Consider the following 22,449-nt stretch of genomic DNA (forward strand, 5'->3'; position numbering starts at 1 on the left):
CCTGCCTTCACGGGACGAGATCTGCATGCACTGAAAGCGGGGATAACTGCAGCCTAATCCATGTGCTTCTCACTCTCCTACTTTGCATTTTCCTTTGAACATGTGCCAATTTGTCCAGACCTCTTTTAGGATGTGGGTGCTAGGACTCAACAGAGCACTGCGAAGTAGATGCGGCCTGATGGGACATTCCTTGGTTCCATCTCCTCTACTTTTATCTCTGCGCCTAAATTAGAATTAGCTTTTACGCCAACCACACCAAATACTGACTCATTGAGTTTGTGGTCAACTGAAACCCTTTCTCTTTTTTTTTTTTTTTTTTGGCTGCGTTGGGTCTTCATTGCTGCGTGTGGGCTTTCTCCAGTTGCGGGGAGCGGGGCTACTCTTCGTTGCGGTGCACGGGCTTCTCACTGCGGTGGCTTCTCTTGTTGTGGAGCACAGGCTCTAGGTGCACAGGCTTCAGTAGCTGCGGCACGCGGGCTCAGTACTTGTGGCTCGTGGGCTCTAGAGCGCAGGCTCAGTAGTTGTGGCGCACAGGCTTAGTTGCTCTGCGGCATGTGGGATCTTCCCGGACCAGAGCTCGAACCGGTGTCTCCTGCGTTGGCAGGCGGATTCTTAACCACAGCGCCACCAGGGAAGTCCATGAAGACCTTAATGGTTTTTCTCAGGTGCTGGGCTGAAGCTTTCTCTTTTCCCATCTAGGATTGTTGTGTTGTTTGTTTGGCTCTGTGAATGGGTATGTGGACATTTGAGCTAACTGTAAACAATCCAAGAACGTGGAATCTGGTCCTAAAATACGAGTCATAAATAAAAGATAGTGTGGTTTCTAAATTTGGGCATAGAGTGTTTATTCAAAGTGGCTACCCTCGCAGCCCCACCCTCAGATTCAGTAGGTCTGGAGTGAGACCCAGAAAGAGGCATTTGACCAGCCATGTGAGGTGACAGGGAGGTGCAGGAGGCAGGTGGGCCTCCCTTGGAGAAACACTGCTGCACGTGGTCCTGCACTCACAGGCAGGCAAGGTGCTGGGGGAAGCACATGGCTGAGTAAGGCTTCAGCAAGGGCCCGGCTGTGCGGTGGGAAGAGCTGCGTTTTGAAGGGTGGGGAATGGAGGAGAGAGACTGGAGGGCTGAGGCTGGTGGGTGTGGGTGGAGGTGGAGGTGGGTGGGCATTAAGAAGTTGCTTATTAAGCTATTAGCAGCAACGAGCACCGTGTCCAAGTTTTGTTGTGTCAATCTTCCCAGCTCTTTGCCTAATGGGTTTAGACAATAGATAAAACATGATGATGGTCATAGAAGAGCTGATACCTTTTATTTAAAAAAACACATTTTTGGGGACATAGGTTCAATTACAATGAGAACAGCTGTTGACACAAAGTCAGTTTTGATGATAGGATCATATTAAAACTCAAAGCCTCCTGACACTGTCTTCTTCCCATGGAAAACTCTTGGCCACCTGCAGTTGACCTAATGGAAACATGTGGAACTGCTCGCCCTGGGCCCCATGTTCCATGGATTTCTGGGACAGCACAAACTGGCTCATGTACAAAGGCCAGCATTAACTTGTTAGCCAAGAAGAATGAAGCAGCCATGTGGTCACACACGATCATTTGACGTAGTTCAGAGTTGAGTCAGGTTTGTAGAACTTTACTTTTTATTTTTAGTTGTATCAATTTTTTATTAATTAATTAATTAATTAATTAATTTTTGGTTGTGTTGGGTCTTCGTTTCTGCGCGAGGGCTTTCTCTAGTTGCGGTGAGCGGGGGCCACTCTTCATCACGGTGCGCGGGCCTTTCACTGTTGCGGCCTCTCTTGTTGCGGAGCTCCAGATGCGCAGGCTCAGTAGTCGTGGCTCACGGGCCCAGTTGTTCTGCAGCATGTGGGATCCTCCCATACCAGGGCTCAAACCCGTGTCCCCTGCATTGGCAGGCAGATTCTCAACCACTGCGGCACCAGGGAAGCCCTATCACTTTTATAATTAAAAATAAAATAATATTTAATATAAAATATGTGTACACATGTATTTTGGATTACTGTATATTATATTCAGCATGTCTGGGGGCATGTACACAGTCCAACAGTAGGTTTTAGAAAAGACAGAAACCCTTTCTGAAATTCAGATCTACTTAATAGTGTTTTAACAGGAAAAAAAACTCCACTGGAAACTCCCTTGATATCAAAACATCACATACAATGAATTAAGAAAACCTAAAAGTTTCCAACTAGGGCAAATTTTCGGAATTTTTTATGACTGAAGTAATTTTTTATGACAGAAATAAGTTTTCAATTACAATATGTTGGCAGTTCAAATTCTTCTACTACAAAACATTATCATGAAAAGTCATGCTGTGAACACAAAATTTATCTTTCTGCAGCCTCAGTTTTCTTATCCACATGTCAAACATGAAGAATGAATGACTTCTTCAAAGCAAGAACCACAATTCCTTGCCCAACTATATAAACTGTAATCATATGTTATATATTTCAGTGAGGACATTTCAGAAAGTAAACTGCCTGCCAAACCCTGCTTAGAAATCTCTCAGATTCACTAGGATTGGCTTAATACTTCCAACAATTCCTATCATAGCACTGGGATTAACCTTGAAGCAGAAAAAGGCATATGAAAACAGGGCAAGTTATAAAGCACCTGCTACTGTATCCATCCGGATAACAAAATTCAGTGTCCCAGAGTAGAAAGTTACCAGCACAAGAAAGAATCTAAGCAATTCCTCCCACCCCGAGTTCTCCAATTGTGAGCCCAAAGTAAAAATGTCATGTTTTGAATTGGATTCCTAGGACTACCCCTGAATCATTACAATTTAACCTTGTGAAACCCACCTTCTTAGGCTTGAAAATCTTGTAAAAAGCAAAGCAAAAATTCATACTATAGATGAAGAGAAATGAAAACTCATGACTGCTGAAATTCTTCAACAAGGTATAAAATCAAGAAAATTCTCTTACTTTGGTCCTAAATTCAGTGGATGCTCCAAATTCAAAGAGAAATCTCACAACATCATTATGTCCTTGTTGAGCAGCAAAGAACAGGGCAGTTGTACCTGACTGAGAGAGAGAGACAGGCTGGTTTTAAAAGATATTTGGTTACATTACATTTGATTTATATGCTTGCAAACAAAACAAAACAAAATCCTTGTATATAAACTTCCAGCCTAGGAGGGGGCTATATTTGAACAGACTGTATTCCTTGTTCAGGTAAGTGACCAGTGTGGAGGCTGCTGGGTTCCAGAAATGTTAAGATGTAACAAGGTCTGGATGAGGAAACTGGGCTAGAATAGGAAAACTCTCTTTTTTTTTTTGGCTGCCCTGTGCACATGCAGGATCTTACTTCCCCGACCAGGGATCAAACCCATGTCCCCTGCAGTGGAAGTGTGGACTCCTAAGCACTGGACTGCCAGGGAAATCCCTCACCTTCTTAATAGACATGAATTTTAGAGACTACCAAAGTGTGCAAATGCTATGTGTCTAGAGAGCTAACTAAAGAAAACAATGGTAGGTACATCTTCAGGAGACAAATATTCTGATATTGCAAAATGGATTACAGATGAACCGAGGAAGAAGTCTGCTCTAAGCGTCAGTTCCACAGCACTGCCGGGCACTCTCTTCCAGCTTCCAAAACACGCGGGGTGAGGTCAGGGCCTCTCTTTGGCTATTTTTCCAGACTGACCTGGCTCAGGGAATTCTGGGGGTCACCAGGGACCTACACGTCATCGTTATTTGCACCACACAGGTTACCTCTAAACTCAACACACTTAAGTCCTCAACGGCCACTGTGTTCAATGCACAATAGTTTTCATCTCCAAGAACATTAGTTGAGTAGTTGGAACCAAACAGATAAATATAAAGACCATATATATATATATCTATATATACCATATATATGTATATATATATATATGTCCATGCCACTCTCTCACTTTGTCCCAGCTTACCCTTCCCCCTCCCTGTATCTTCAAGTTCATTCTCTAGTAGGTCTGTGTCTTTATTCCTGTCTTGCCCCTAGGTTCTTCATGACCACTATTTTTTTTTTTTTTTTTAGATTCCACATATATGTGTTAGCGTACTGTATTTGTTTTTCTCTTTCTGACTTACTTCACTCTGTGTGACAGACTCTAGGTCCATCCACCTCACTACAAATAACTCAATTTCGTTTCTCTTTATGGCTGAGTAATATTCCATTGTATATATGTGCCACATCTTCTTTATCCATTCATCTGTCAATGGACACTTAGGTTGCTTCCATGTCCTGGCTATTGTAAATAGAGCTGCGTTATTCTTATTCACGTGCAAAACCTGACTTACCTCTCTCTGGAGATTGATGTCAGCTCCCTGCAGGATGAGCTCCCTCACACAGCCTATGTGGCCAGCATAGGAGGCGACCATGAGGAGCGTTGTGCCGTGCTGGGTGGGGGAGAGACAGATGAGCAGTTAGGCCATGTGACACCAGAGAGGTGGCCAGGAGAAGATGCCACAGACGTCAGCTCCTCCCAGGACACGTCCGAGCTGAGCGCAACATCTCCCGCAGTAAATAAAAGTGTCTCGTGAATAATCTTATAATGCAGACCAAACAGGAAAAAGCACAGTGACAAATTGCTGAGGCTGGAATTTTCAATTTAAACATTCACTTACTTCCATTACCTTCAGACACACAGTCCAAGTGAACCATGGTTACTGCATTTTGAGGCAGCAGTGATGTAATGGCCTCGTTTTATGATTCCTGAGCCAAAACACTGTTATTAATGCAAAAAAGCGGGTTAAGTGGTACTAGTTGGTTTTCTAAGTTTAGAATTCTTTATTTTCAAACTGATTCAGGTAAAGATGCAACGAGAGACTACAGAAGTGAGAGTTGGGAGCCCCGGGGTCCATCTCTGTCATCAACCAGCAGCGTAACCTGGGGGGCACACTGCTCACAATTCCTGGGGCTCATTTACTTCATCTTTAAAATGAGGAGCTTGGGGCTTCCCTGGTGGTGCAGTGGTTAAGAATCCACCTGCCGGCGCAGGAGACACGGGTTTGAGCCCTGGCCCGGGAGGATCTCACATGCCGTGGAGCAACTAAGCCCGTGCACCACAACTGCTGAGGCTGCGCTCTAGAGCTCGCGAGCCACAACTACTGAGCCCACGTGCCACAACTACTGAAGCCCATGCATCTAGAGCCTGTGCTCCGCAACGAGAAGCCACTGCAATGAGAAGCCCGCGCACTGCAACGAAGAGTAGCCTCCGCTGGCCGCAACTAGAGAACGCCCGCGCACAGCAACCAAGACCCAACGCAGCCAAAAATAAAAAAATTAAAAAAATTAAAAATTAAAAAAATAAAATGAGGGGCTGGATGATATGATTGCCAAGGTCTCTGCCAGCTTTAAGATTCAAGGACTTGAGACGTACCACCTGATATTCCAATTCAAGTGGACTTTTGTGGTTTAATTTACATTTGTTTTCAAGGGCTCGAAACTGTAATCTGAACTACCTCTCCTGTGTGGTCAGCAGCCTGCTTCTGTGGAGAGGATACGAGAGAGACAGACGGCTCTGCCTGTGAGGAAGCCTCACTAGGTACGGGGTGGTGATTCTTAGAAGCCTCGTGCTATATATTCAATACATCTGTGGGATTTTGTAGGAAGGCAGTATAGTTGAGTGGTCACTGACAGTATGATTCTGGGCTGGTTATCGGAGCTTTCAAAGGCTCATTCACCTCATCTGTAATGCGGAATAGTAAAAGTATCTGCCTGATTAAATTAAATGGGAAAAAGCAGTAATTCAGGCAATGTGCTTAGCTTAGTAATGTTAAATATTCAGTAAGAGTTAGATGTTAAAATAATATTATGATGCCTCAGCAAATGTTAGATTATTATTTGGTTTTTGTTGACTTGTGTGAAAGACAATCCTAGTTTGGGGAAAGTCTTGTTTGCTATAAGTAAAAGTACAGGTAGAATCAAGAAGAGCTAGTGGCTTCACAGAAGTGCTTTATGATATTCTTCTACCCCATGTGACCACATTTGGTATTTGAATGTAAGACCTTCATGTCAGCTGTACCACCCATCATTCAGGAGGACTTCTTCCTCCATGTTTTTCAAGATTAGAGTAGCAAACTTGGAGTTACTAACTTCCTCTTGAATGTGAGAACATTTTTATTCAGCATTCAGACAGAAGATTCCTTGATTTAAAGCCAGTCTGAACAGGCAAGCTATGAATGTATCCTTTACGTGAGAGGTGAGAAAATTTTTTCATCATGGGTCACACTGGTCTCAAAATACAAATCAATCATGAGCTACAGGAACCACAGAACACTTAACTTGGATATTTAAAAATAAAAATAAAAAACATCAGGCTCATCTATTTTACAGTAAGGGAAGATGAATGAAACAAATAACCAAAATGCTCCTTTATACATTGTATTTCACTTCTACATCATGGTCGACTGAGGAAAAGTCAGAGGTTGGGACAAAGGAGAAACAGAATACAAAGCCCGCGCGCCTAGAGCCTGTGCTCCGCGACAAGAGAAGTCACCGCAATGAGAAGCCTGCGCGCCGCAACGAAGAGTAGCCCGCACTCACCGCAACCGGAGAAAGCCCGTGCGCAGCAACAAAGACCCAACGCAGCCAAAAATATAAATAAATAAAAGAGGAGGGATCTGTGGATGTATTAAGCTACACAAAGCTGGAAGTCAGGAGAAGGTCATAGGGGGTGTCTGAAAAGGGGTGACTTTAAGAAAAAGGAGTAAAGTGGTCATCAACATGGTCAGTGGGTGAGGCCACAATGAAAACGGGCATCCCCACTCCAGTTCTGTCCAGCGTGGCACTGCTGCCCAGCAAGACCCAAGTAAGACCCGACGACCAGTTCACAGATGCCCAAGACCCCATATCAGTTTGGGTCCTGGCAAAGAACAGATGGTACATTCAAACTGGGATAACTGGACGAAAGTTTAATAAAGAGACTATTTATAAGGCTATGCTCTGGATGTAGGGAAACTACAAAGAACAGTGCTGGGAGCGAGTAACAGCGGAGCTGCACTGCTAGCCCAGGCCCGAAGGCGCGAGGGACAGGTGGTGGCTCCCAGGACGGAGAGGGTGAGAGTCCTGCTGCCAGACAGGATGGGGGGGTCTAGACTCCCCAACATCCCCGTCCTCCCTCCCTCTGATTCCTGCCAACGCTCCCACTGGCCAAACCCTACTAGAGGCCAGAGGGAAGCCAGTCCCCTGGGGCAGGCCAGACAGCTCCAACTCTGGGACACAGAGCAAGCTGGAGAAAGTTACAAGTGGGTCTGGAGGTGCACCCCAAGCTGTCCTGCACTGATGCCCGGGGTGGGGCAAAGCGGAGCAAACTTTGATACCTCGCTTGGGCTGGTGGCTGACATCACCTACCAAATTTGCGCAATAAAAGCTGGAAATGGCACAGCCTGTTATCAGGAAAACAAGAAGGCTCCTGTGAAAACATTTCTATTTAATCCCTAAAATCAGAACATCTCCTCTCTCCTCATCTGAGGTCCTCTTAGTCCCCAGAGATGCGACATCCTGCTGAGAACAGAGAAATTGCTGCCTCTAGCCGGGGAGGGAAGGGCTCTCGCCGTGATGCCTGAAAGTAGGTGGGAGGACCTGTTTTTAGTTCCCCTTCATTGCCGATGAGGGTATTGGTGTTTGCAAAGGTAAGGAAGGGATAAGAGGCTGGGTGGAGGCTTCCATCTCTCAGTAGAAAAAACCCAACTCCCACATCCGCGGCAGCCCCCTTCCGTTCTGAATCATCTCCCCCTTTTCTTCTTGGACTTGGCCGATTCTGATTCCCAGTGACGTGTCTCTTCCCCTATCGTGGCCCCTCCTGTTTTATGCAGGTAATGGCTTTCCCAGTATGTTTTGAAGTTCCCCGTGGTACTTCGGACTTTTTGAAAAGGATGAAGCAAGCAAACACATGAAAAAGCGGACAAGCACTGCGAAGGAAGGGTATTCAGCAGGCGCGCTCATGCCAGCGGGGGACGGCGAGCTCCCAGCATGCGTGTACCGAATGGACCGGTCCGTACACTGTCCTTGCAGTCCACGTCCACTCGGCCACTGTTCAGCAGCAGCCGGAGCAGAGCTAAGTTGCCCCTCCTCGCTGCCCAGAACGCCGCGTTGGCAAGTGGGGTTTCCTTCTGCAGAAGCAAAACAAAACAGGATCTTAAAATCGACCTTCATTAACACGACCACTTCTACGCAAGTACGCACTACCATTCAAAAGGGAGACCTTCCAGATGTGTCTGATCATTTGACAGAGCGCTCCTCTGGCAACAGGTGATTGTCGTGTACTTGGTTATGGGATGCAGATACCCGAGCCATGGGGCTGTGATGAAGAGCCGTGTTGTTGATTACACAGCACTATTAATACCCTATTTCCCACCAATGTCCTCACTTTCCTGCCTCTGTGTCTTTGTTCACAGTTTCCTTTTTGTTTGAAATGAATTTTCCCCCATCCTTCATGGCCAAGGTTCTGCTTAAATGTTATTTCCTCCCTGAAGTGTTCCCAAATCTCTCTTTGCCTCTAAGCAGAGGGAAATCTCTCCCAGTTCTGAGTTTACAGGTACCTTTTCTGTGCCCTCAATACTTTCTACCTGATTCCAGCTGCCTGGGTAAATGCCTCACTTTCCCTCCACCAAGTTTTCTCTGTTTCAGCTGGAACTTGCCAGAGGTTTCTGCTGAGAACAAGGAACTCTGGGCAGAAAATGTTGCTGTGAGTCCTCGGGTGGATCCTTCACTCCACTCCTGGGTTATTTTAAAGTTGCTAAGTTAACGTTGGAACAACTACGGAAGGAACAGAGCTGGAGAACAGTTCTCCTGAATCAGAGCCGCAGAGTTGACTGTAGTACCACCACCTTCTCTAAAACAGATCAATTTGAATTTGCAGAGAACAGTCCCTGGTGGGGGTGAGGGACAGACAGAACCACACAGCTCAGGGTTTCCACCCCAGCCCTGGGCAACGGACTTGGCCCCGCTGAGGCCTGGATTCCTCTTGCTCAGATGGAGATCACATTACCTGCCTTGAAGTTTATGGTAAAAATTAAATGATGCAGGTTAATTGGCTGATACGGTGCCCAGCACATCATACATGCTTACAAATACTAGTTTCTTTCCTTCTGTCCACTTTCTTTACAAAGTTAGAATCAACAGGCAAAACTGAACTCAGTATTGGTACTAATAAAGAATTCTGCTGGTCTCAGGAAATTTTCTAGTATTCAAATTGTTTAACAAAAACACTTTTTGGGGTGGGCTTAAAGCACGTATCTGACTCAGAGGGTCTTTTATGCAATATGTCTTCTAAGTATATGTATAAGGTATTACATACAATACCTAACTCACCAATGCTAAGTTAAAAAGAAAACACCGACAATTTCAGCTGCTCCACAGAGCCGTCACAAGTGAAAGTCCAGTGGCAGCAGAGTGGTGGCAGCACCTGTGGGTGTGAGGATTTAATTTCAGGAGCTCTTCAGCACATACACAACTTAGTGTTCTTGTGCATTCTTGGACAAGAGCGTGGCAAAGTGGGGAGTGATAAGCAGATTACAAACATACTTGGAATGCTTCCCTGGCTCAGTTAGGAGGAAAAAGATCACCTTAAATTCCAAGTGAACAATTTGCTTCCCCTGAAGGTGTAAGTTTTACTGTCCCAGGAGTTTTCACACCCAGTGTCTGTGGTTTTTGCACCAGGCTGGGTCCGATGTTACAGTTGTTAGTAAGTGGGTGAAGCAATGGCAAGGCTGGTTTGACTTGTATAATAAATCACGAAACAATGCCCCTTTAATAGAGAGATTGCACAAGGCCAAGATGAAGTTTGGGAGGGTGAGTCAGGAAGACAATTTAATATGCACCATGGAACAGCTCTGTTGGCTTTTCTGGAAACATGAAACCTTGAGAGTCATAAATTGTAAATCATTTTCAGTGATTTTGTTGTTTCCCTTTAACCCCAAATACCTTTCAAAAAACCATTTGCACACCACAAACTTCTATTGTCATAACAAGCTCTCCAGCCAGGAGCCTCTCCTGCCTTTAGGATGGCCTCGGGGATTCCTCTCCTGCACGGGCTAGACATCCTGGTTTCCTACAAGGTTCTAGAAACTGAGCTTTGGGAAAAGGTGTAAATCCTTCATTTTCCCTCAAGAGCTTGATATACTGGGAGGTGGAGGCATGATAGAGTAGTTGATTTGGGGTGAGAGAGAGCTGAGTTCAAGTCCTGGCCCTGCTACTTCCCGGTTCTGGGACCTTGGGCAGGTTATTTAATTTCTCTCTGCCCCAGGAAAGTGAGAATGATATTAATAGTGGTAGTATAGTCAGTATCCTCGGGGGATTGGTTCCAGGACCTCCTGCGGATACTGAACTCTGTGGATGCTCAAGTCTCTGATATAAATCGGCACAGTATTTGCATATAACCTATGTATCTCCTCCCACATACTTTAAATCATCTCATTACTTGTGATACCTTACACATGTAAATGCTAGGTAAATAGTTGCCAGTGCAGGTCAAATTCAAGTTCTGATTTTTGGAACTTTCTGGAATTTTTTTTCTGAATACTTTTGATCTGTGGTTGAATAGGCAGATGTGGAACCTGCAGACACGGAGGGTCAACTGTACCTCTGTCATGGGCTGTTAGAGGATAAATGAAGTAATATGTGCAAATGCACTTTGACAGCAAACGCTCAAGAGACGCGAGCTCTAGATGCACAGTCCTCACAGTCCTTTAAAAGACTTGTCCAGGAGAATTCATTTGCTTGGTCGCTGGCATGTGCTCAGGACAGTGGCACTGGCCAGGGGCTAGGACTAGAGGTACCAGTCAACCTTGATCTCTGCTCCAATGGCTTTATGGGCCAGCAGGAAACGAGCATCCCAGGCATGCAGGGTGCTCATGCGATGACATGGGAGCATCCTGGGAACCGTCACTAGCTCGCAAGGGCTGGAGTGAAGGACGTGGGGGGAGAGAGGGCAGGAGATGCTGTAGGGCAGGTAGTCAGGGCCACATCTTGAAGGACTTGCCGTGCTATGTGATGGAGCTTGGACTTCATCCGGTGGGTACTAGGGAGTCAAGGAAGGGTTTTAAGGTGGGGAGAGACCACCAGTTTTGCATTTTAGAAGGTCCCCGTGGCAGCCTCAGGAAGAATGGACTGAGGACTGGAGCCAGACTGAGACTGGTGTCTACAAGGTTAGGAGACACCGTACAGAGAGGGAAGAGATGGTGAGCTGAGGCTACGATCATGGGGACGGCAGGATGAGACAGACGGGAGAAATTTCAAGGAGCTAAACTGAATAGTCTTGGTCTGTGACTGTCTGTGCAGGAGCGGAGGGAGAGGGAGCCTGGCGGATGTGGTGCCACTCATGGAAGTCGGAAGCTCCGGTTGAAAGGCAGATTATGGGAAAAAATGATGAGTTCAGCTTTGCACACGCCGAGTTTCAGATGCCTATGGGGCATCTAGGTGGAAATGTCTAGCAAAGCAATGCGTAAGTTCTCCTATCACACCGCGGCCAACCCATTTTACTGGAGTGCAGGAATCCTGAGCTAATACTTACCAAGTGCTTATTCCGTACCAGTGGCACATCCTCTGCAGACTAGCTCATTTAATGCTCATCACAGCTCGGGGAAGTGGGTACATTATTATCGCACTGCTCAGATGACATAAGTGAGAAGCGAGAAGCAACAAGGCAGGCTTCAGCCCCAGGCAGTCTGGTGCTTGAGGCTGGGCTTTCAGCTGTCCTACCATCCTGCCTCCTGCGGAACTCTCCTCCTGAGACAGCAAGGAATAGGCAGTGTGGACCCCAGTGACCTCCTTCCTACCCTCATTCCAAGTCCTCTTCTGCCAAGATGGAAAGTTCCCTGACCTTCCTTCTCTTTGGGGTCTACAGACCACATTGCCTAGTTAACTTCCAAACCTCCTCTGGGTACAATCTGCACATAATCATAAAATGCTGTTTACAAAGGGCAGCCCTTTAAGCCTTTAAAGGAGATGATGCACGTGAAAATGCTTCACACAAATCTTAAGGCACTTCACCAATTGTGTGATTGCTATTTAACCTCTTCCTTGGTTTTTCGGGTCTCTGCAAGCAGGCTGTTGGCTGTGACATTGTCATCACGGCAGTGACAACCTACGTTGGGTTCTTGCTCTGTATCAGGCAGTGTGCTGAGTACTCTCACTGTTCTAACGCTTTTAATTCCCAGAACCCCATGAGGTAGGTGTTACTGTTCCCATTTTTAAGATGAGGAAACTGAGGCACAGAAGTGACTTACGTAAGGTCATCCAGCTAGGAAGTAACGGGATTCAAACCCAAGTCTGTTTGGGTCCAGAGTCAGAGATCCTATATCTTATCCGCTGTGAGAAAACCTGAGTATAACCTTCCACATATGCCATCTTCCCTTCTCTTTTTTCCCCCTATTTACTGCCAGAATTTTGGCTCACACAGTGGTCATTAGCACACTACCAGAAATTAAATACAGGAAGGAAGGGGAGAGAAACACAGAAGGGAAGTTGTTACTTGTACAGAACTGGAATTCTGATTAAAAGCTAAGAGGGGGTAGAGATCTAAACTATTGGTTTAAAAAAGGGTTGAGAATAATGTGGATTTCATTTGTATAATTAATCTAATCAAGAGAACATTAGCTTTGTTCAACGATGAATTTCTCTGATGTTCGAAGCTGCATTAAACAAGGGGATAAGGAAGGTTGAGAGACCACGGGCAGAAGGAGGTTTTTGATATGTCACCGTTCCACTTTGTGCTAAACGGCTGAAATTTACAGAATTGCTTAATAAACATTAACTGAGAATTAACCCTGCGTTGTAAGTATCATTACACTTCTATAAGTGATAGGAAACCGAAGAGGAAAAAGTAAGTGATTTATTCACCCAGGCATTCTGCCTAAGAGGTAGGCCTGTATAACACTGGCGTTTCCAAACTCAGAACTCAAGACCACGTTTAAAGTCTGTTTAACACATATATGTTCCGAATAGGCCAATCAATAGAGGTAGAAAGTAGTTTAGCAGTTTTCTGAAACGAGGATGTTTGGAGGAATACAGTGACTGCTAAGAGGTATATAGTTTCTTTTTGGGGTGATTAAAATATTCTAAAATTGATTGTTGTGCTAATGGCTGCACAACTCTGTGAATATGCTAAAAACCACTGAAATGAACACTTTAGCTGGGTGAATTATAATGGTATGTGATCTGTATTTCAATATAGCTGTTTAAAAAAATACATGGCTTTGTTAATTTATTCTCCTGTGGCTCATCCAAAAAATTTCAGCTGATTGATGAACTGGAGTTGATTTTGAGATAATTTACATACCTTCAGAACATGGATGGAACATATAAGTTCCTGTACGTCTGGCCAAGACATGAGCAATTTCCATCACCAAGATGAAGCCTGGTATTGAGATGCTTTATCCTCTTGGGTAAGACAGGCTCAAGAAAGACCTAGGTATTATTCTTTATCTAGTGATGATTCCCCTGGGATGGTGACCTCCCTCATTGGGTTAGGGTCTAACCCCCAAATTGTGCCAGACTTTTGGCAACCTCAGCCCTGGAGAAATAGCTGTTATAAAGACAAAAGTTAATGTACTGAAATCCACGAGCTTCATTCCACAGAAAGACTCAGACCTGCACTTTGAGTTTGCTTTTACTTTAAAAACAATTCCAACAAACATGTATCTCTTTTCCCAACCAGAACAAATTGGGAGTTGCCAACGGTGAAACAGGAAGTTTACTGGAGAGGCAAAGCGCTACCAGCAAGAAGAGACTGCTGACAGCATAATGGACAAAGGATAAAAAAGGGTGTCCACGTGGTTCAGAAGCAAATAGCCCTACAAGTGGTGACTCAGTCATCGAGAAGAAGCGAAATTGTGGTTTCCAACGCTCTGTTGATCCTCCCACAGACTCAGCCAACAATGCTGGGTCTTTTCAATGCAGGCCTTGGAGATCCAGGGCCTCGGGCCTACAAGCCTTTCAGCTGCCGATGAAAATGAAACAGTTAATCTATGGCTCCAAAATCAAAGTTAATGAAAACTTCATTCAGTATGTACGAAATGTAACATGTTGTCAACTTTACTAATCGCTAAAATTAGTATTCATAAAATATCGCTGACACATGAATATAATCTGCAGGTCTGATTTTCTCACTATACAAGAACTACTGAATTGCAGAAAAAATCCTGGACAAATGTAAATTAAATGTTATTTGTTGCTAAATAATTTTAAAAGCAATAGTATACAAATCCTTCCAAAAATGTACAATAAAAGGGCTTGTGGGATCTTAGTTCCCCAAACAGGGATCGAACCTGGGCCCCTGGCAGTGAAAGTGCTGAGTCCAAATCACTGGACTGCCAGGGAATTCCCAAAAGTTGCTATTCTCATTGTGGGCTGAGGGTACATTTTAATATGTTTGGTATGATGTGAGCTGGGGCTAGTGCAGGGTTAGTCACTGGCCTGTGACTCTGCTCCCCTCCCCGACTCCCCCTCAAGCCTTCCCTCTGTGCCTTTTGGAACTCCTCCACTTGCTGGAAAATCAACCGTCTTTCTCCTTCACTTAGCACCGAGCTTCCTCTGCCTCCCTGGTGGAGGCTGGGCCTGCTCCCACCCCAGCCCTAGGGTGGGGAATGGAGCAGGGCCCTCCTCACCTGGCTTCCAGACACTGCCCTTCTCACCAGGTGTACACATCTCTGCTGCTTCAAGACTCAGGCCATCCCACCTTCTCATCCCCTGCCTCACCTCAAGGTAGTTGTCGCCTCCTGACATTTTCTTCACTGAAAATGAACATTTTCTTCACTGAAAATGTTGGCACCTTCCTTTCTGCCCACCCCAAATTCTGACCGCATCCTGGCCTTCACTTTACAAAACATCCATATCTCTGCCCCTCCCACCTCCTGAGAACTTCAGCACTCAGCTCAAACATCCCCTCCATGCGCAAGCCCTCTCAGCACTCCCTGTTGTCATCTTAAAATACATTTTTATTGAGATATAATGAACATACTATAAAATTCATCCTTTTAAAGCATATAATTCAGTGGTTTTTAGTTTAATCTCAAGGTTTCACAACCATCACCACTATTCCAGAACATTTTCATCAACCAGGAGAAACCTCATACCTATTAACAATCACTCCCCATCACCCCCTTCTTCCCCCAGTCCCTGGCAACCACTAAGCTACTTTCTGTCTCTATGGATTTGCCTATTCTGGACATTTTGTATAAATGGAATCATATAATACATGGCCTTCTGTGTCTGGCTTTTTGCACTTAACATAACGTTTTCAAGGTCCATGCATGTAGCTACGTATGAGTGCTTCATTCCTTTTGTTGGTTGTATGATATTCCATTGTATGGATATACCATGTTATGGACTGAATGATTGTGTCCTCCCCCCTCCAAGTTACTATGTTGAATTCCTAACCCTCATTGTGATGATATTTGGAGGTGGGGCATTTGGAGATAATTAGGTTTAGATTAGGTCCTGAGGGTGGAGCCCCCATCGTGGGGTTAGTGCCCTTACAAGAAAAGGAAGACATTAGAGCTCCTTCTCTCCCCTTTCTGAGGAGATAGCCAGAAGGTGGCTGTTTGCAAGCCAGGAAGAGGGTTCTCACCAGACACTGAACCTGCCAGCAGCTTGATTGTGGACTTCCCAGCCTCCAGCACCGTGAGATATAAATTCCTGACATATGTTTTCATTTCTTGTGCATACACACCTAGAAGCAGAATTGTTGGGTCATATGGTAGCTCTATGTTTAACTCTTTGAAGGATGACTAGACTGTTTTCTATTATGGCTGCATCATTTTATATTCCTACCAGTAATGTATGAGGGTTCCAATTTCTCCACATCCTTGTCAACACTTGTCATTGTCTGTCTTGTTGACTGTAATCATCCTAATGGGTGTGAAGTGGTATCTCATTGTGGTTTTGATTTGCATTTCCCTGATGGCTAATGATGTCAAATATCCTTTCAGTGGCTTATTGGCCATTTGTATATCTCCTTGGGAGAAACGTCTATTCAGATCCTTTGACCATTTTAAAATTGGGTTGTCTTGTTTATTGTTGAGATGTCTATTATCATTTAAAGATGCTCAAGTCTCTACCATTTTAAAGAAAACAAACCCATGGCCAAGTCTGGATTCCTGCTGCAGCCACTGTTTCCCGCAGAATTTTTTGAGAGTTCTCTCCACTTGTGGTTTCCACCCACTCTCTTTTCAAGCTATTACAATCTGGCTTCTGAACTCAACACTGCATTAAAACTGCTCTCAGCAAGGTCACCAGAGCCTGTTTTGTTACTAAATTCAAGGGACACTTTTCAATTCTAAGCTTGTTTGATTTCTCTGTGGTATTTAACTCTGCATTCCTCTCTGCCTTTATGGAAAGACTACAGATTCTTGGCTTAATGATAGCACATGCTTCTGATTTTTCTCATACATTTCTGTCTGCTCCTCCATTTTCTCAATGGGTTTCCTTTATTCTGCTCATTCTTAAAGTCTTGAGCTTCTTTAAGATTTTGTCCTCAGTCCTCTTCTTTTTTTTTTTTTAAATAAATTTTATTTATCTATTTTTGGCTGCACTGGGTCTTGGTTGCTGCGCGTTGGCTTTCTCTAGTTGTGGCGAGCGGGGGCTACTCTTCGTCGCGGTGTGCGGGCTTCTCATTGCAGTGGCTTCTCTTGTTGCGGAGCACGGGCTCTAGGCTCGCGGGCTTCAGTAGTTGTGGCATGCGGCCTCTAGAGCACAGGCTCTGTAGTTGTGGCACACGGGCTTAGCTGCTCCGTGGCATGTGCGATCTTCCCGGATCAGGGATTGAACCTGTGTACCCTGCATTGGCAGGTGGATTCTTAACCACTGCGCCACCAGGGAAGCCCAGTCCTCTTATTTTCTACCTTTACATGATCTCACTGGGCAGTCACATTCATCCCCAAGGGTTCAATGACCACTTAACACTGCTCACTCTTAAATCTCATCTCTATCTCCTGCCTAGACTACTCTCCTGGGCTCCCAGTTTGTACATCTGTCTAACCAACATCTCTACTTGGACTCCTATCCATCCTTAAACTTGACATGTCCCACCCCAAACATTTTATCTTTACTTCTCTGGCCTTCCCTAACTCAGTGAATCACATCAATTACCGAATTCTACTGATTAAAAAAAATTTTGTCACTCACATTTGTCTGCTTCCTCCCATCCTCAAAACCTGTGCCCTAGTCTGGTACCATTTAACAAGATGACCCCAACATCGCCCTGACTGGTCTCCCAGCTCCATCCTCTTCTCCAAACCGTAGCCAGAGATCTTTCTAACATGCAAATCTCACCGTGTCATTCCTCTGCTCACACGAGCTACTGTAAGAGGTGGGATTACACTGGCTTTGGAGCCAGACACACCAGGGTTTCAATCTGAACACCATTCACACACTGGCTGCACGGCTGTGGGAGGAGTTATTTAACTTCTCCATGTTTTAGTTTTCTTATTTGGAAAGAAAAAGTGGGGGGCACCAAAGTACCATCTCGTGGGTCCTCCTGAGGATTCAGAAGATGCACCATGATGCCCTTGGTTCAGAGTCGGGCACATTTTATGCGCTCAATACATTTTAACTACTATTTTTATTAAAACCTTCAATAGAGGCATATCAATGAACCTCATTCTCATCCTAAAATGTGGGCGTTAAATGAATGACTTTAATAACCTCTTTGGACACTGAAGTCTGGTAATCAATCGCAGGTCCACTCTGCGCTGGTCACTCAGCTTCAGGGTCAAAAAAGTCCTGTGGGGAGGAGGCAGCAATGGTGCGGCTGGCGTTCGGGAACGCGGACGCAGGATCGGGCATCGGTGCCGCAGCCCCGGTCCCTGCGAGGGGCGGCCGCAGAGGAGCGCAGACCCAGGGCTTCTTCCCCGCCCCCGCCTGACTGTTACCCCGGCGACAGTCCCCGCCGCCCCTGCGCCCCGCGGCCGGGCTCACCGCACCTGCAGCCAGAAGTACTGAAAGCCTTTCGGGCAAAAACCGCACTCCTAGACCACAAACCACAGGAGCCATTCAGGCCCGGTCGCTCCCTCCCGGCCCCCGCCAGGCCCCCCGGGGCGGCGGCCACCCCACCCTGCGGGCCCGCGGCGGCTCCGGGCGGACGGTGGGGTGCGGGCCCCGCCGCCGCAGGTCTGCCGCCCGCCCGGCGCTCCCTCCCGGAGCCCGCGGCGCTCACCTTTAACGACATCCTGCACATGTCCGCGGCCGCCCCGCCGGGACCGGTGCGCTTCCGGCCCGGACGCCCGGCCCAGCCCTCCCCCGCTCTCCCGCCGCCTTCCGCAGAGGGGCGGCCTTCCAGGCGCCGCGCGCTGTCGCCGCCGCAGACGGGGCCGAGGTGGAGGTGGGGGTGGGGGTCGGGGGAGAGAAGAGCGGAAGGGGGAAGGGCGGGGGGGGGGTCACACGCGACCGCCCTCCGCTTACCTACCACACACACACTCCCAACTCCGCACGCACTGTGCACACTCTACACACACACACAGGTTCACACACACACCACTGCACGCTCACAACCTCACATCACTCGTCACACATCCAGGCTCATTCCTTCCCACTCCAAACTGTGCACCTCACGCTGTGCACACTTTCCAGGTTCCACACACACGACCCTAGCCCCACGTTTTAAACCTACTTGATACTCCGTGACAAAGTTGATTTAAGCTAACTGCATTCATTCACAGGAGAAATAAGCATATTAATGATTCAAAAGTTGGATAAAAATGTTTTCTATTGTAGTACAATGTGCTAACATCTTTATATGTCATGTGCTATGAAAAATTTTCGTATGCACTAAAAACTTAAATAAAATTTTGGTTCAGGAGGAAAAAAGAAAAGACACACCAACACCCCTCACACACCCACCTTCTCTCTCATGCACACACTCCATGCACATCCACATTCCTCACACACACACACTGCAGTCTCCACACAGGCTCTACATTCCACACACACAGGTTCACACGCAATACATAATTCCACACTCACATCCATGTATACACACTACACACACATCCAAACACAAATCCACACACACCCACGTCCTCCAAAAGGGCATGGTCTTCATCAGATGACTCTTAACCTTCATTACAGCACAAATATGATGATGATGGGAATGAAACAGAAGAAAAATATTCACCCATCATCCCACCACTCTTTCAAATAACTATTTTCATTTTTGTTTCTGACCTTCTAGGTTTTCTTTTCTTTTTCTTCTTTTTCTTTTATAAGAATCTGGGATTTTTCCTCCTGGGGAAAGAGCTGGGAAACAAGCCCTTTGATTGAAGGAACGATAAGTGGTATTTTCCTTTTTGAAAGTAAAGGGCACAGTTTGAAATAGACACATATTCCTCTATCTTTTTACCACACCGATCACCTCCTCCTCTTGGCCTTATCTGCACACCTGCAGTATCACAGAAGCTGTCCACTCCCTCGAACGTACTGCTTGCTAATTGCCCAGGGTTGGTCTGAGGGGAGTAAAAGTGGGAGAGTCATATTTTTTTAAATTAAAAAATATATTATTTTAAAAGTATAAACAGCAATAATATCCTTTCTAGAAAATTCGAACACTAAAGTAAAAGTGAACATCTCACACCCTCACTCTACAGGAATCCACTCATCCTCCCCCTCACCTCTGTTTGAGCCTCCTTCTTTTTTCCAATGAATCTGTAATGATTTTTTAATTTAAAAGTTAAAAAAATATAACTACAAATTAAAGTTCATAAAGAACATAAAAATGTTTATCTTGTATGGATAAATTGTATTACTTTGTGTTTAAAAAATTTTAAGGAAAGAAGTTCCAAAATTTGATAGGAATTTCTAATTTTTAAAATCAAGAAAGACTCAGGGACTTCCCTGGCGGTCCAGCGTTTAAGACTCCGCCCTTGCACCGCAGGGGGCGCGGTTTCGATTCCTGGTCGGGAAACTAAGATACCACATGCTGCATGGTGCTGCCAAAAAGTAAAAAAAAAAAAAAAAAAAAAAAAAAAGACTCAAAACTTTTCCCCTGCCCTGGGTGTCTATGGATGAGATAGTTTTGAAGTTGCTACATGACATTATTATATAAAATCAAGCATCGGAAGTTTTGCTTTATTAATAGTTTTGATAAACAAAAAGAGAAAGGGAAAGAATTAATATTTTGAGTGCTATGTACCAGGAGGTTCCCTTGTAAGAATGCTATGAGGTGTGTATTATGCTCAGTCCACAGCTGGAAAAAACTGTTTCTGAAAGATGAAGTAATTTGCTAATGAGTGGTCAGGCTAGACCTTTAATTAGGTCTTTCTGTGGGCTTCCCTGGTGGCGCAGTGGTTAAGAATCTGCCTGCCAATGCAGGGGACACGGGTTCGAGCCCCGGTCCGGGAGGATCCCACATGCCGCGGAGCAACTGGGCCCGTGCGCCACAGCTCTTGAGCCTGCACTGCAGAGCCCGCGATCCACAACTACTGAGCCTGTGTGCCACAACTGCTGAAACCCGCGCACCTGGAGCCCGTGTTCGGCTGCGGGAGAAGCCACCGCAATGAGAGGCCCGTGTGCCGCAGCCAAGAGTGGCCCCGGCTGGCCACAACTTCGTTGCGTGCAGCAACGAAGACCCAACGCAGCCAATAATAAATAAATAAATAAATAAAAGTCTTTCTGGCTTCAAAGCCTGTTTCCTTTCCACTCAAGAGTTGTTTTGGGCATTGTCTCTGGCCAGGCTGCTGATGGGATTCTTGTCAAAGGAAAGAAAGTGGCTGAATAAAAAGTTTAAATGGTAAAAAAAAAAAAAAAAAAAAAAAGAATGTGCATATACACCATCCCATACACATGGCTCAGCTTGTCTTCATGAAAAAGCCCCCAAACAGAGCAAAACTCTCATGACCACAGCCAGGCACCTCCTTCTAAAGTCTTCTACTCTGGAACTTAGCAGGAACCCACCAGGCCTAACACAGGAAATTCGATCCCTGTAGCCCCACCCTCCATATTCAAATACTTTTCTCACTCCCCCAAAAGAAGGGCTCCACACTTGTCCTAGGCGTCTCCTTGTTATAATCCTCCCTCCCATCCCCATGGCTCGCTCGTGTCTTCCCTCTTCCATCTGCCGTAACCCCAATCTTGACCTAGCAGAGTTACTCCCAGCTCAAGTCCCTTCCCGCACCCTGCCCCTCAGCCATCTCTCTCCCAACTTTGTTGAGTTCTTGCTGTAATTCCGCTCTGCACCACATGCGTTAGCCCGAGGTATCTCTCTAGACTTTGCTTCTGTTACTTTTGACTCCTCCAGCGGAGTCTAAATTCTTCAAAGCCAGACTCTGAGTCTTATAATATGTCTTTTATTTTTTTCAGGGGTTAGTTTACGGCTGGAGATATGGTAGGTGGTCGAAATGTATTCATTGTTGATTGAATAGAAGATTCAGGAATTGTGTTCTCCACATCTACATGGTCAGAAAGCCCGCCACTCCTTTGCAGACACCCATGACACATAAGCACAGCCATCTGAGTTCATTTCAACTGAGGCCATGTTTGTTATCACCGCGGTTTATACCAGCACAGGCTGTAATGTATTTGTTCTCGATTTTGCACTCTCAGTTTACGCCCTAACAGGACTTGCTCTAGTAGGTCAGGCTGGTCTACTGAGCCCTCTTGCCCCTCTTTTTGTCATCAGGCCCCTTCACCCCAATTAAGAGTCTACCCTGGACAATTTGCCTGTCTACATCCCCCGTCTACATTCCCACCCCACATCTCCAGCTGGTTAACTCAGTCTCTCCTTTTGGAATTTACACCAGACAAGGCTTCATGCAGCTGGGAGTGTAGCAGACATGGCATTGAACAATCTGCCCAACACCCATTGCCCCCTTCTTTCCTGATCAAGACACCAATTTTGCTCAGGCATCTACTGTATTGCACCTTGGGATATGCTTCAGGGACCCCAGCCCTATTTTCTGTCCAAAACTTTCTAATCTAAGCTAGTGACAGTGCTTGGTTTGGGTGTGGGCATGTGGCATATTTTGGTCTCTGCGACATGAGAGGAGGTGTGCTGGGTGCTTCTGAGAAAGATTTCCTTGCTTCTAAGAGAGATACCCAGGAGGAGAAAGTCTTTTCTTCCTTGTGATGCTGTCCTGAATGGATGTGATGCCCAGAATTTCTGCAACCACCTCGTGACCATGAGGGGAGCTATCTTCTGAGGGTGGCAGAGCAAAGAGATGGTGTCACTAAGGTCTGTGTTGACCAACTGGGGCTGCCCTGTCCCAGGACTTCTTGCTGTTTAAGCTATTTTCCATTGAAAGTATTCTGATCCTGGGTGAAAATGAAAGCAAGGGGTCGGGGGCAAATGGTCAGGAACTTAACCCATGTTGATTAATGTCCATTATGTGCTGGCATTTTAAATGTGTCATTAAATTTTACTCTCATTCCAGCTTTATATGAAAGCATTCTTGATGATGAAACTGAGACTCAGAGTGGGTGAGAACTTGTTTATAATCACAGG

At 45.7% G+C, this 22,449-nt stretch overlaps 1 protein-coding gene across 2 annotated transcripts in view; it reads right to left on the reverse strand.

Moving 5' to 3' along the window:
* The window catches only part of ANKRD29 (ankyrin repeat domain 29), a 41,115-nt gene extending 22,837 nt beyond the window's left edge, over nt 1–18,278 (reverse strand). The window contains exons 1-5 of one of the 2 annotated variants that reach the window (XM_068563654.1): nt 18,172–18,278; nt 15,586–15,687; nt 8,018–8,128; nt 4,313–4,411; nt 2,957–3,055 (exon numbers count right to left, since the gene is read on the reverse strand). In XM_068563654.1, the coding sequence (XP_068419755.1) occupies nt 2,957–3,055; nt 4,313–4,411; nt 8,018–8,128; nt 15,586–15,660 (384 nt within the window). In that variant the 5' untranslated portion in view covers nt 15,661–15,687; nt 18,172–18,278. The remainder of the gene's footprint in view (nt 1–2,956; nt 3,056–4,312; nt 4,412–8,017; nt 8,129–15,585; nt 15,688–18,171) is intronic. The other variant, XM_068563655.1, reaches the window with a different exon arrangement.
* Between the last annotated feature and the right edge of the window lie 4,171 nt (nt 18,279–22,449).

The sequence above is a fragment of the Eschrichtius robustus genome, chromosome 14 (genome assembly GCF_028021215.1).
Source record: "Eschrichtius robustus isolate mEscRob2 chromosome 14, mEscRob2.pri, whole genome shotgun sequence".
Lineage (NCBI taxonomy): Eukaryota > Metazoa > Chordata > Mammalia > Artiodactyla > Eschrichtiidae > Eschrichtius > Eschrichtius robustus.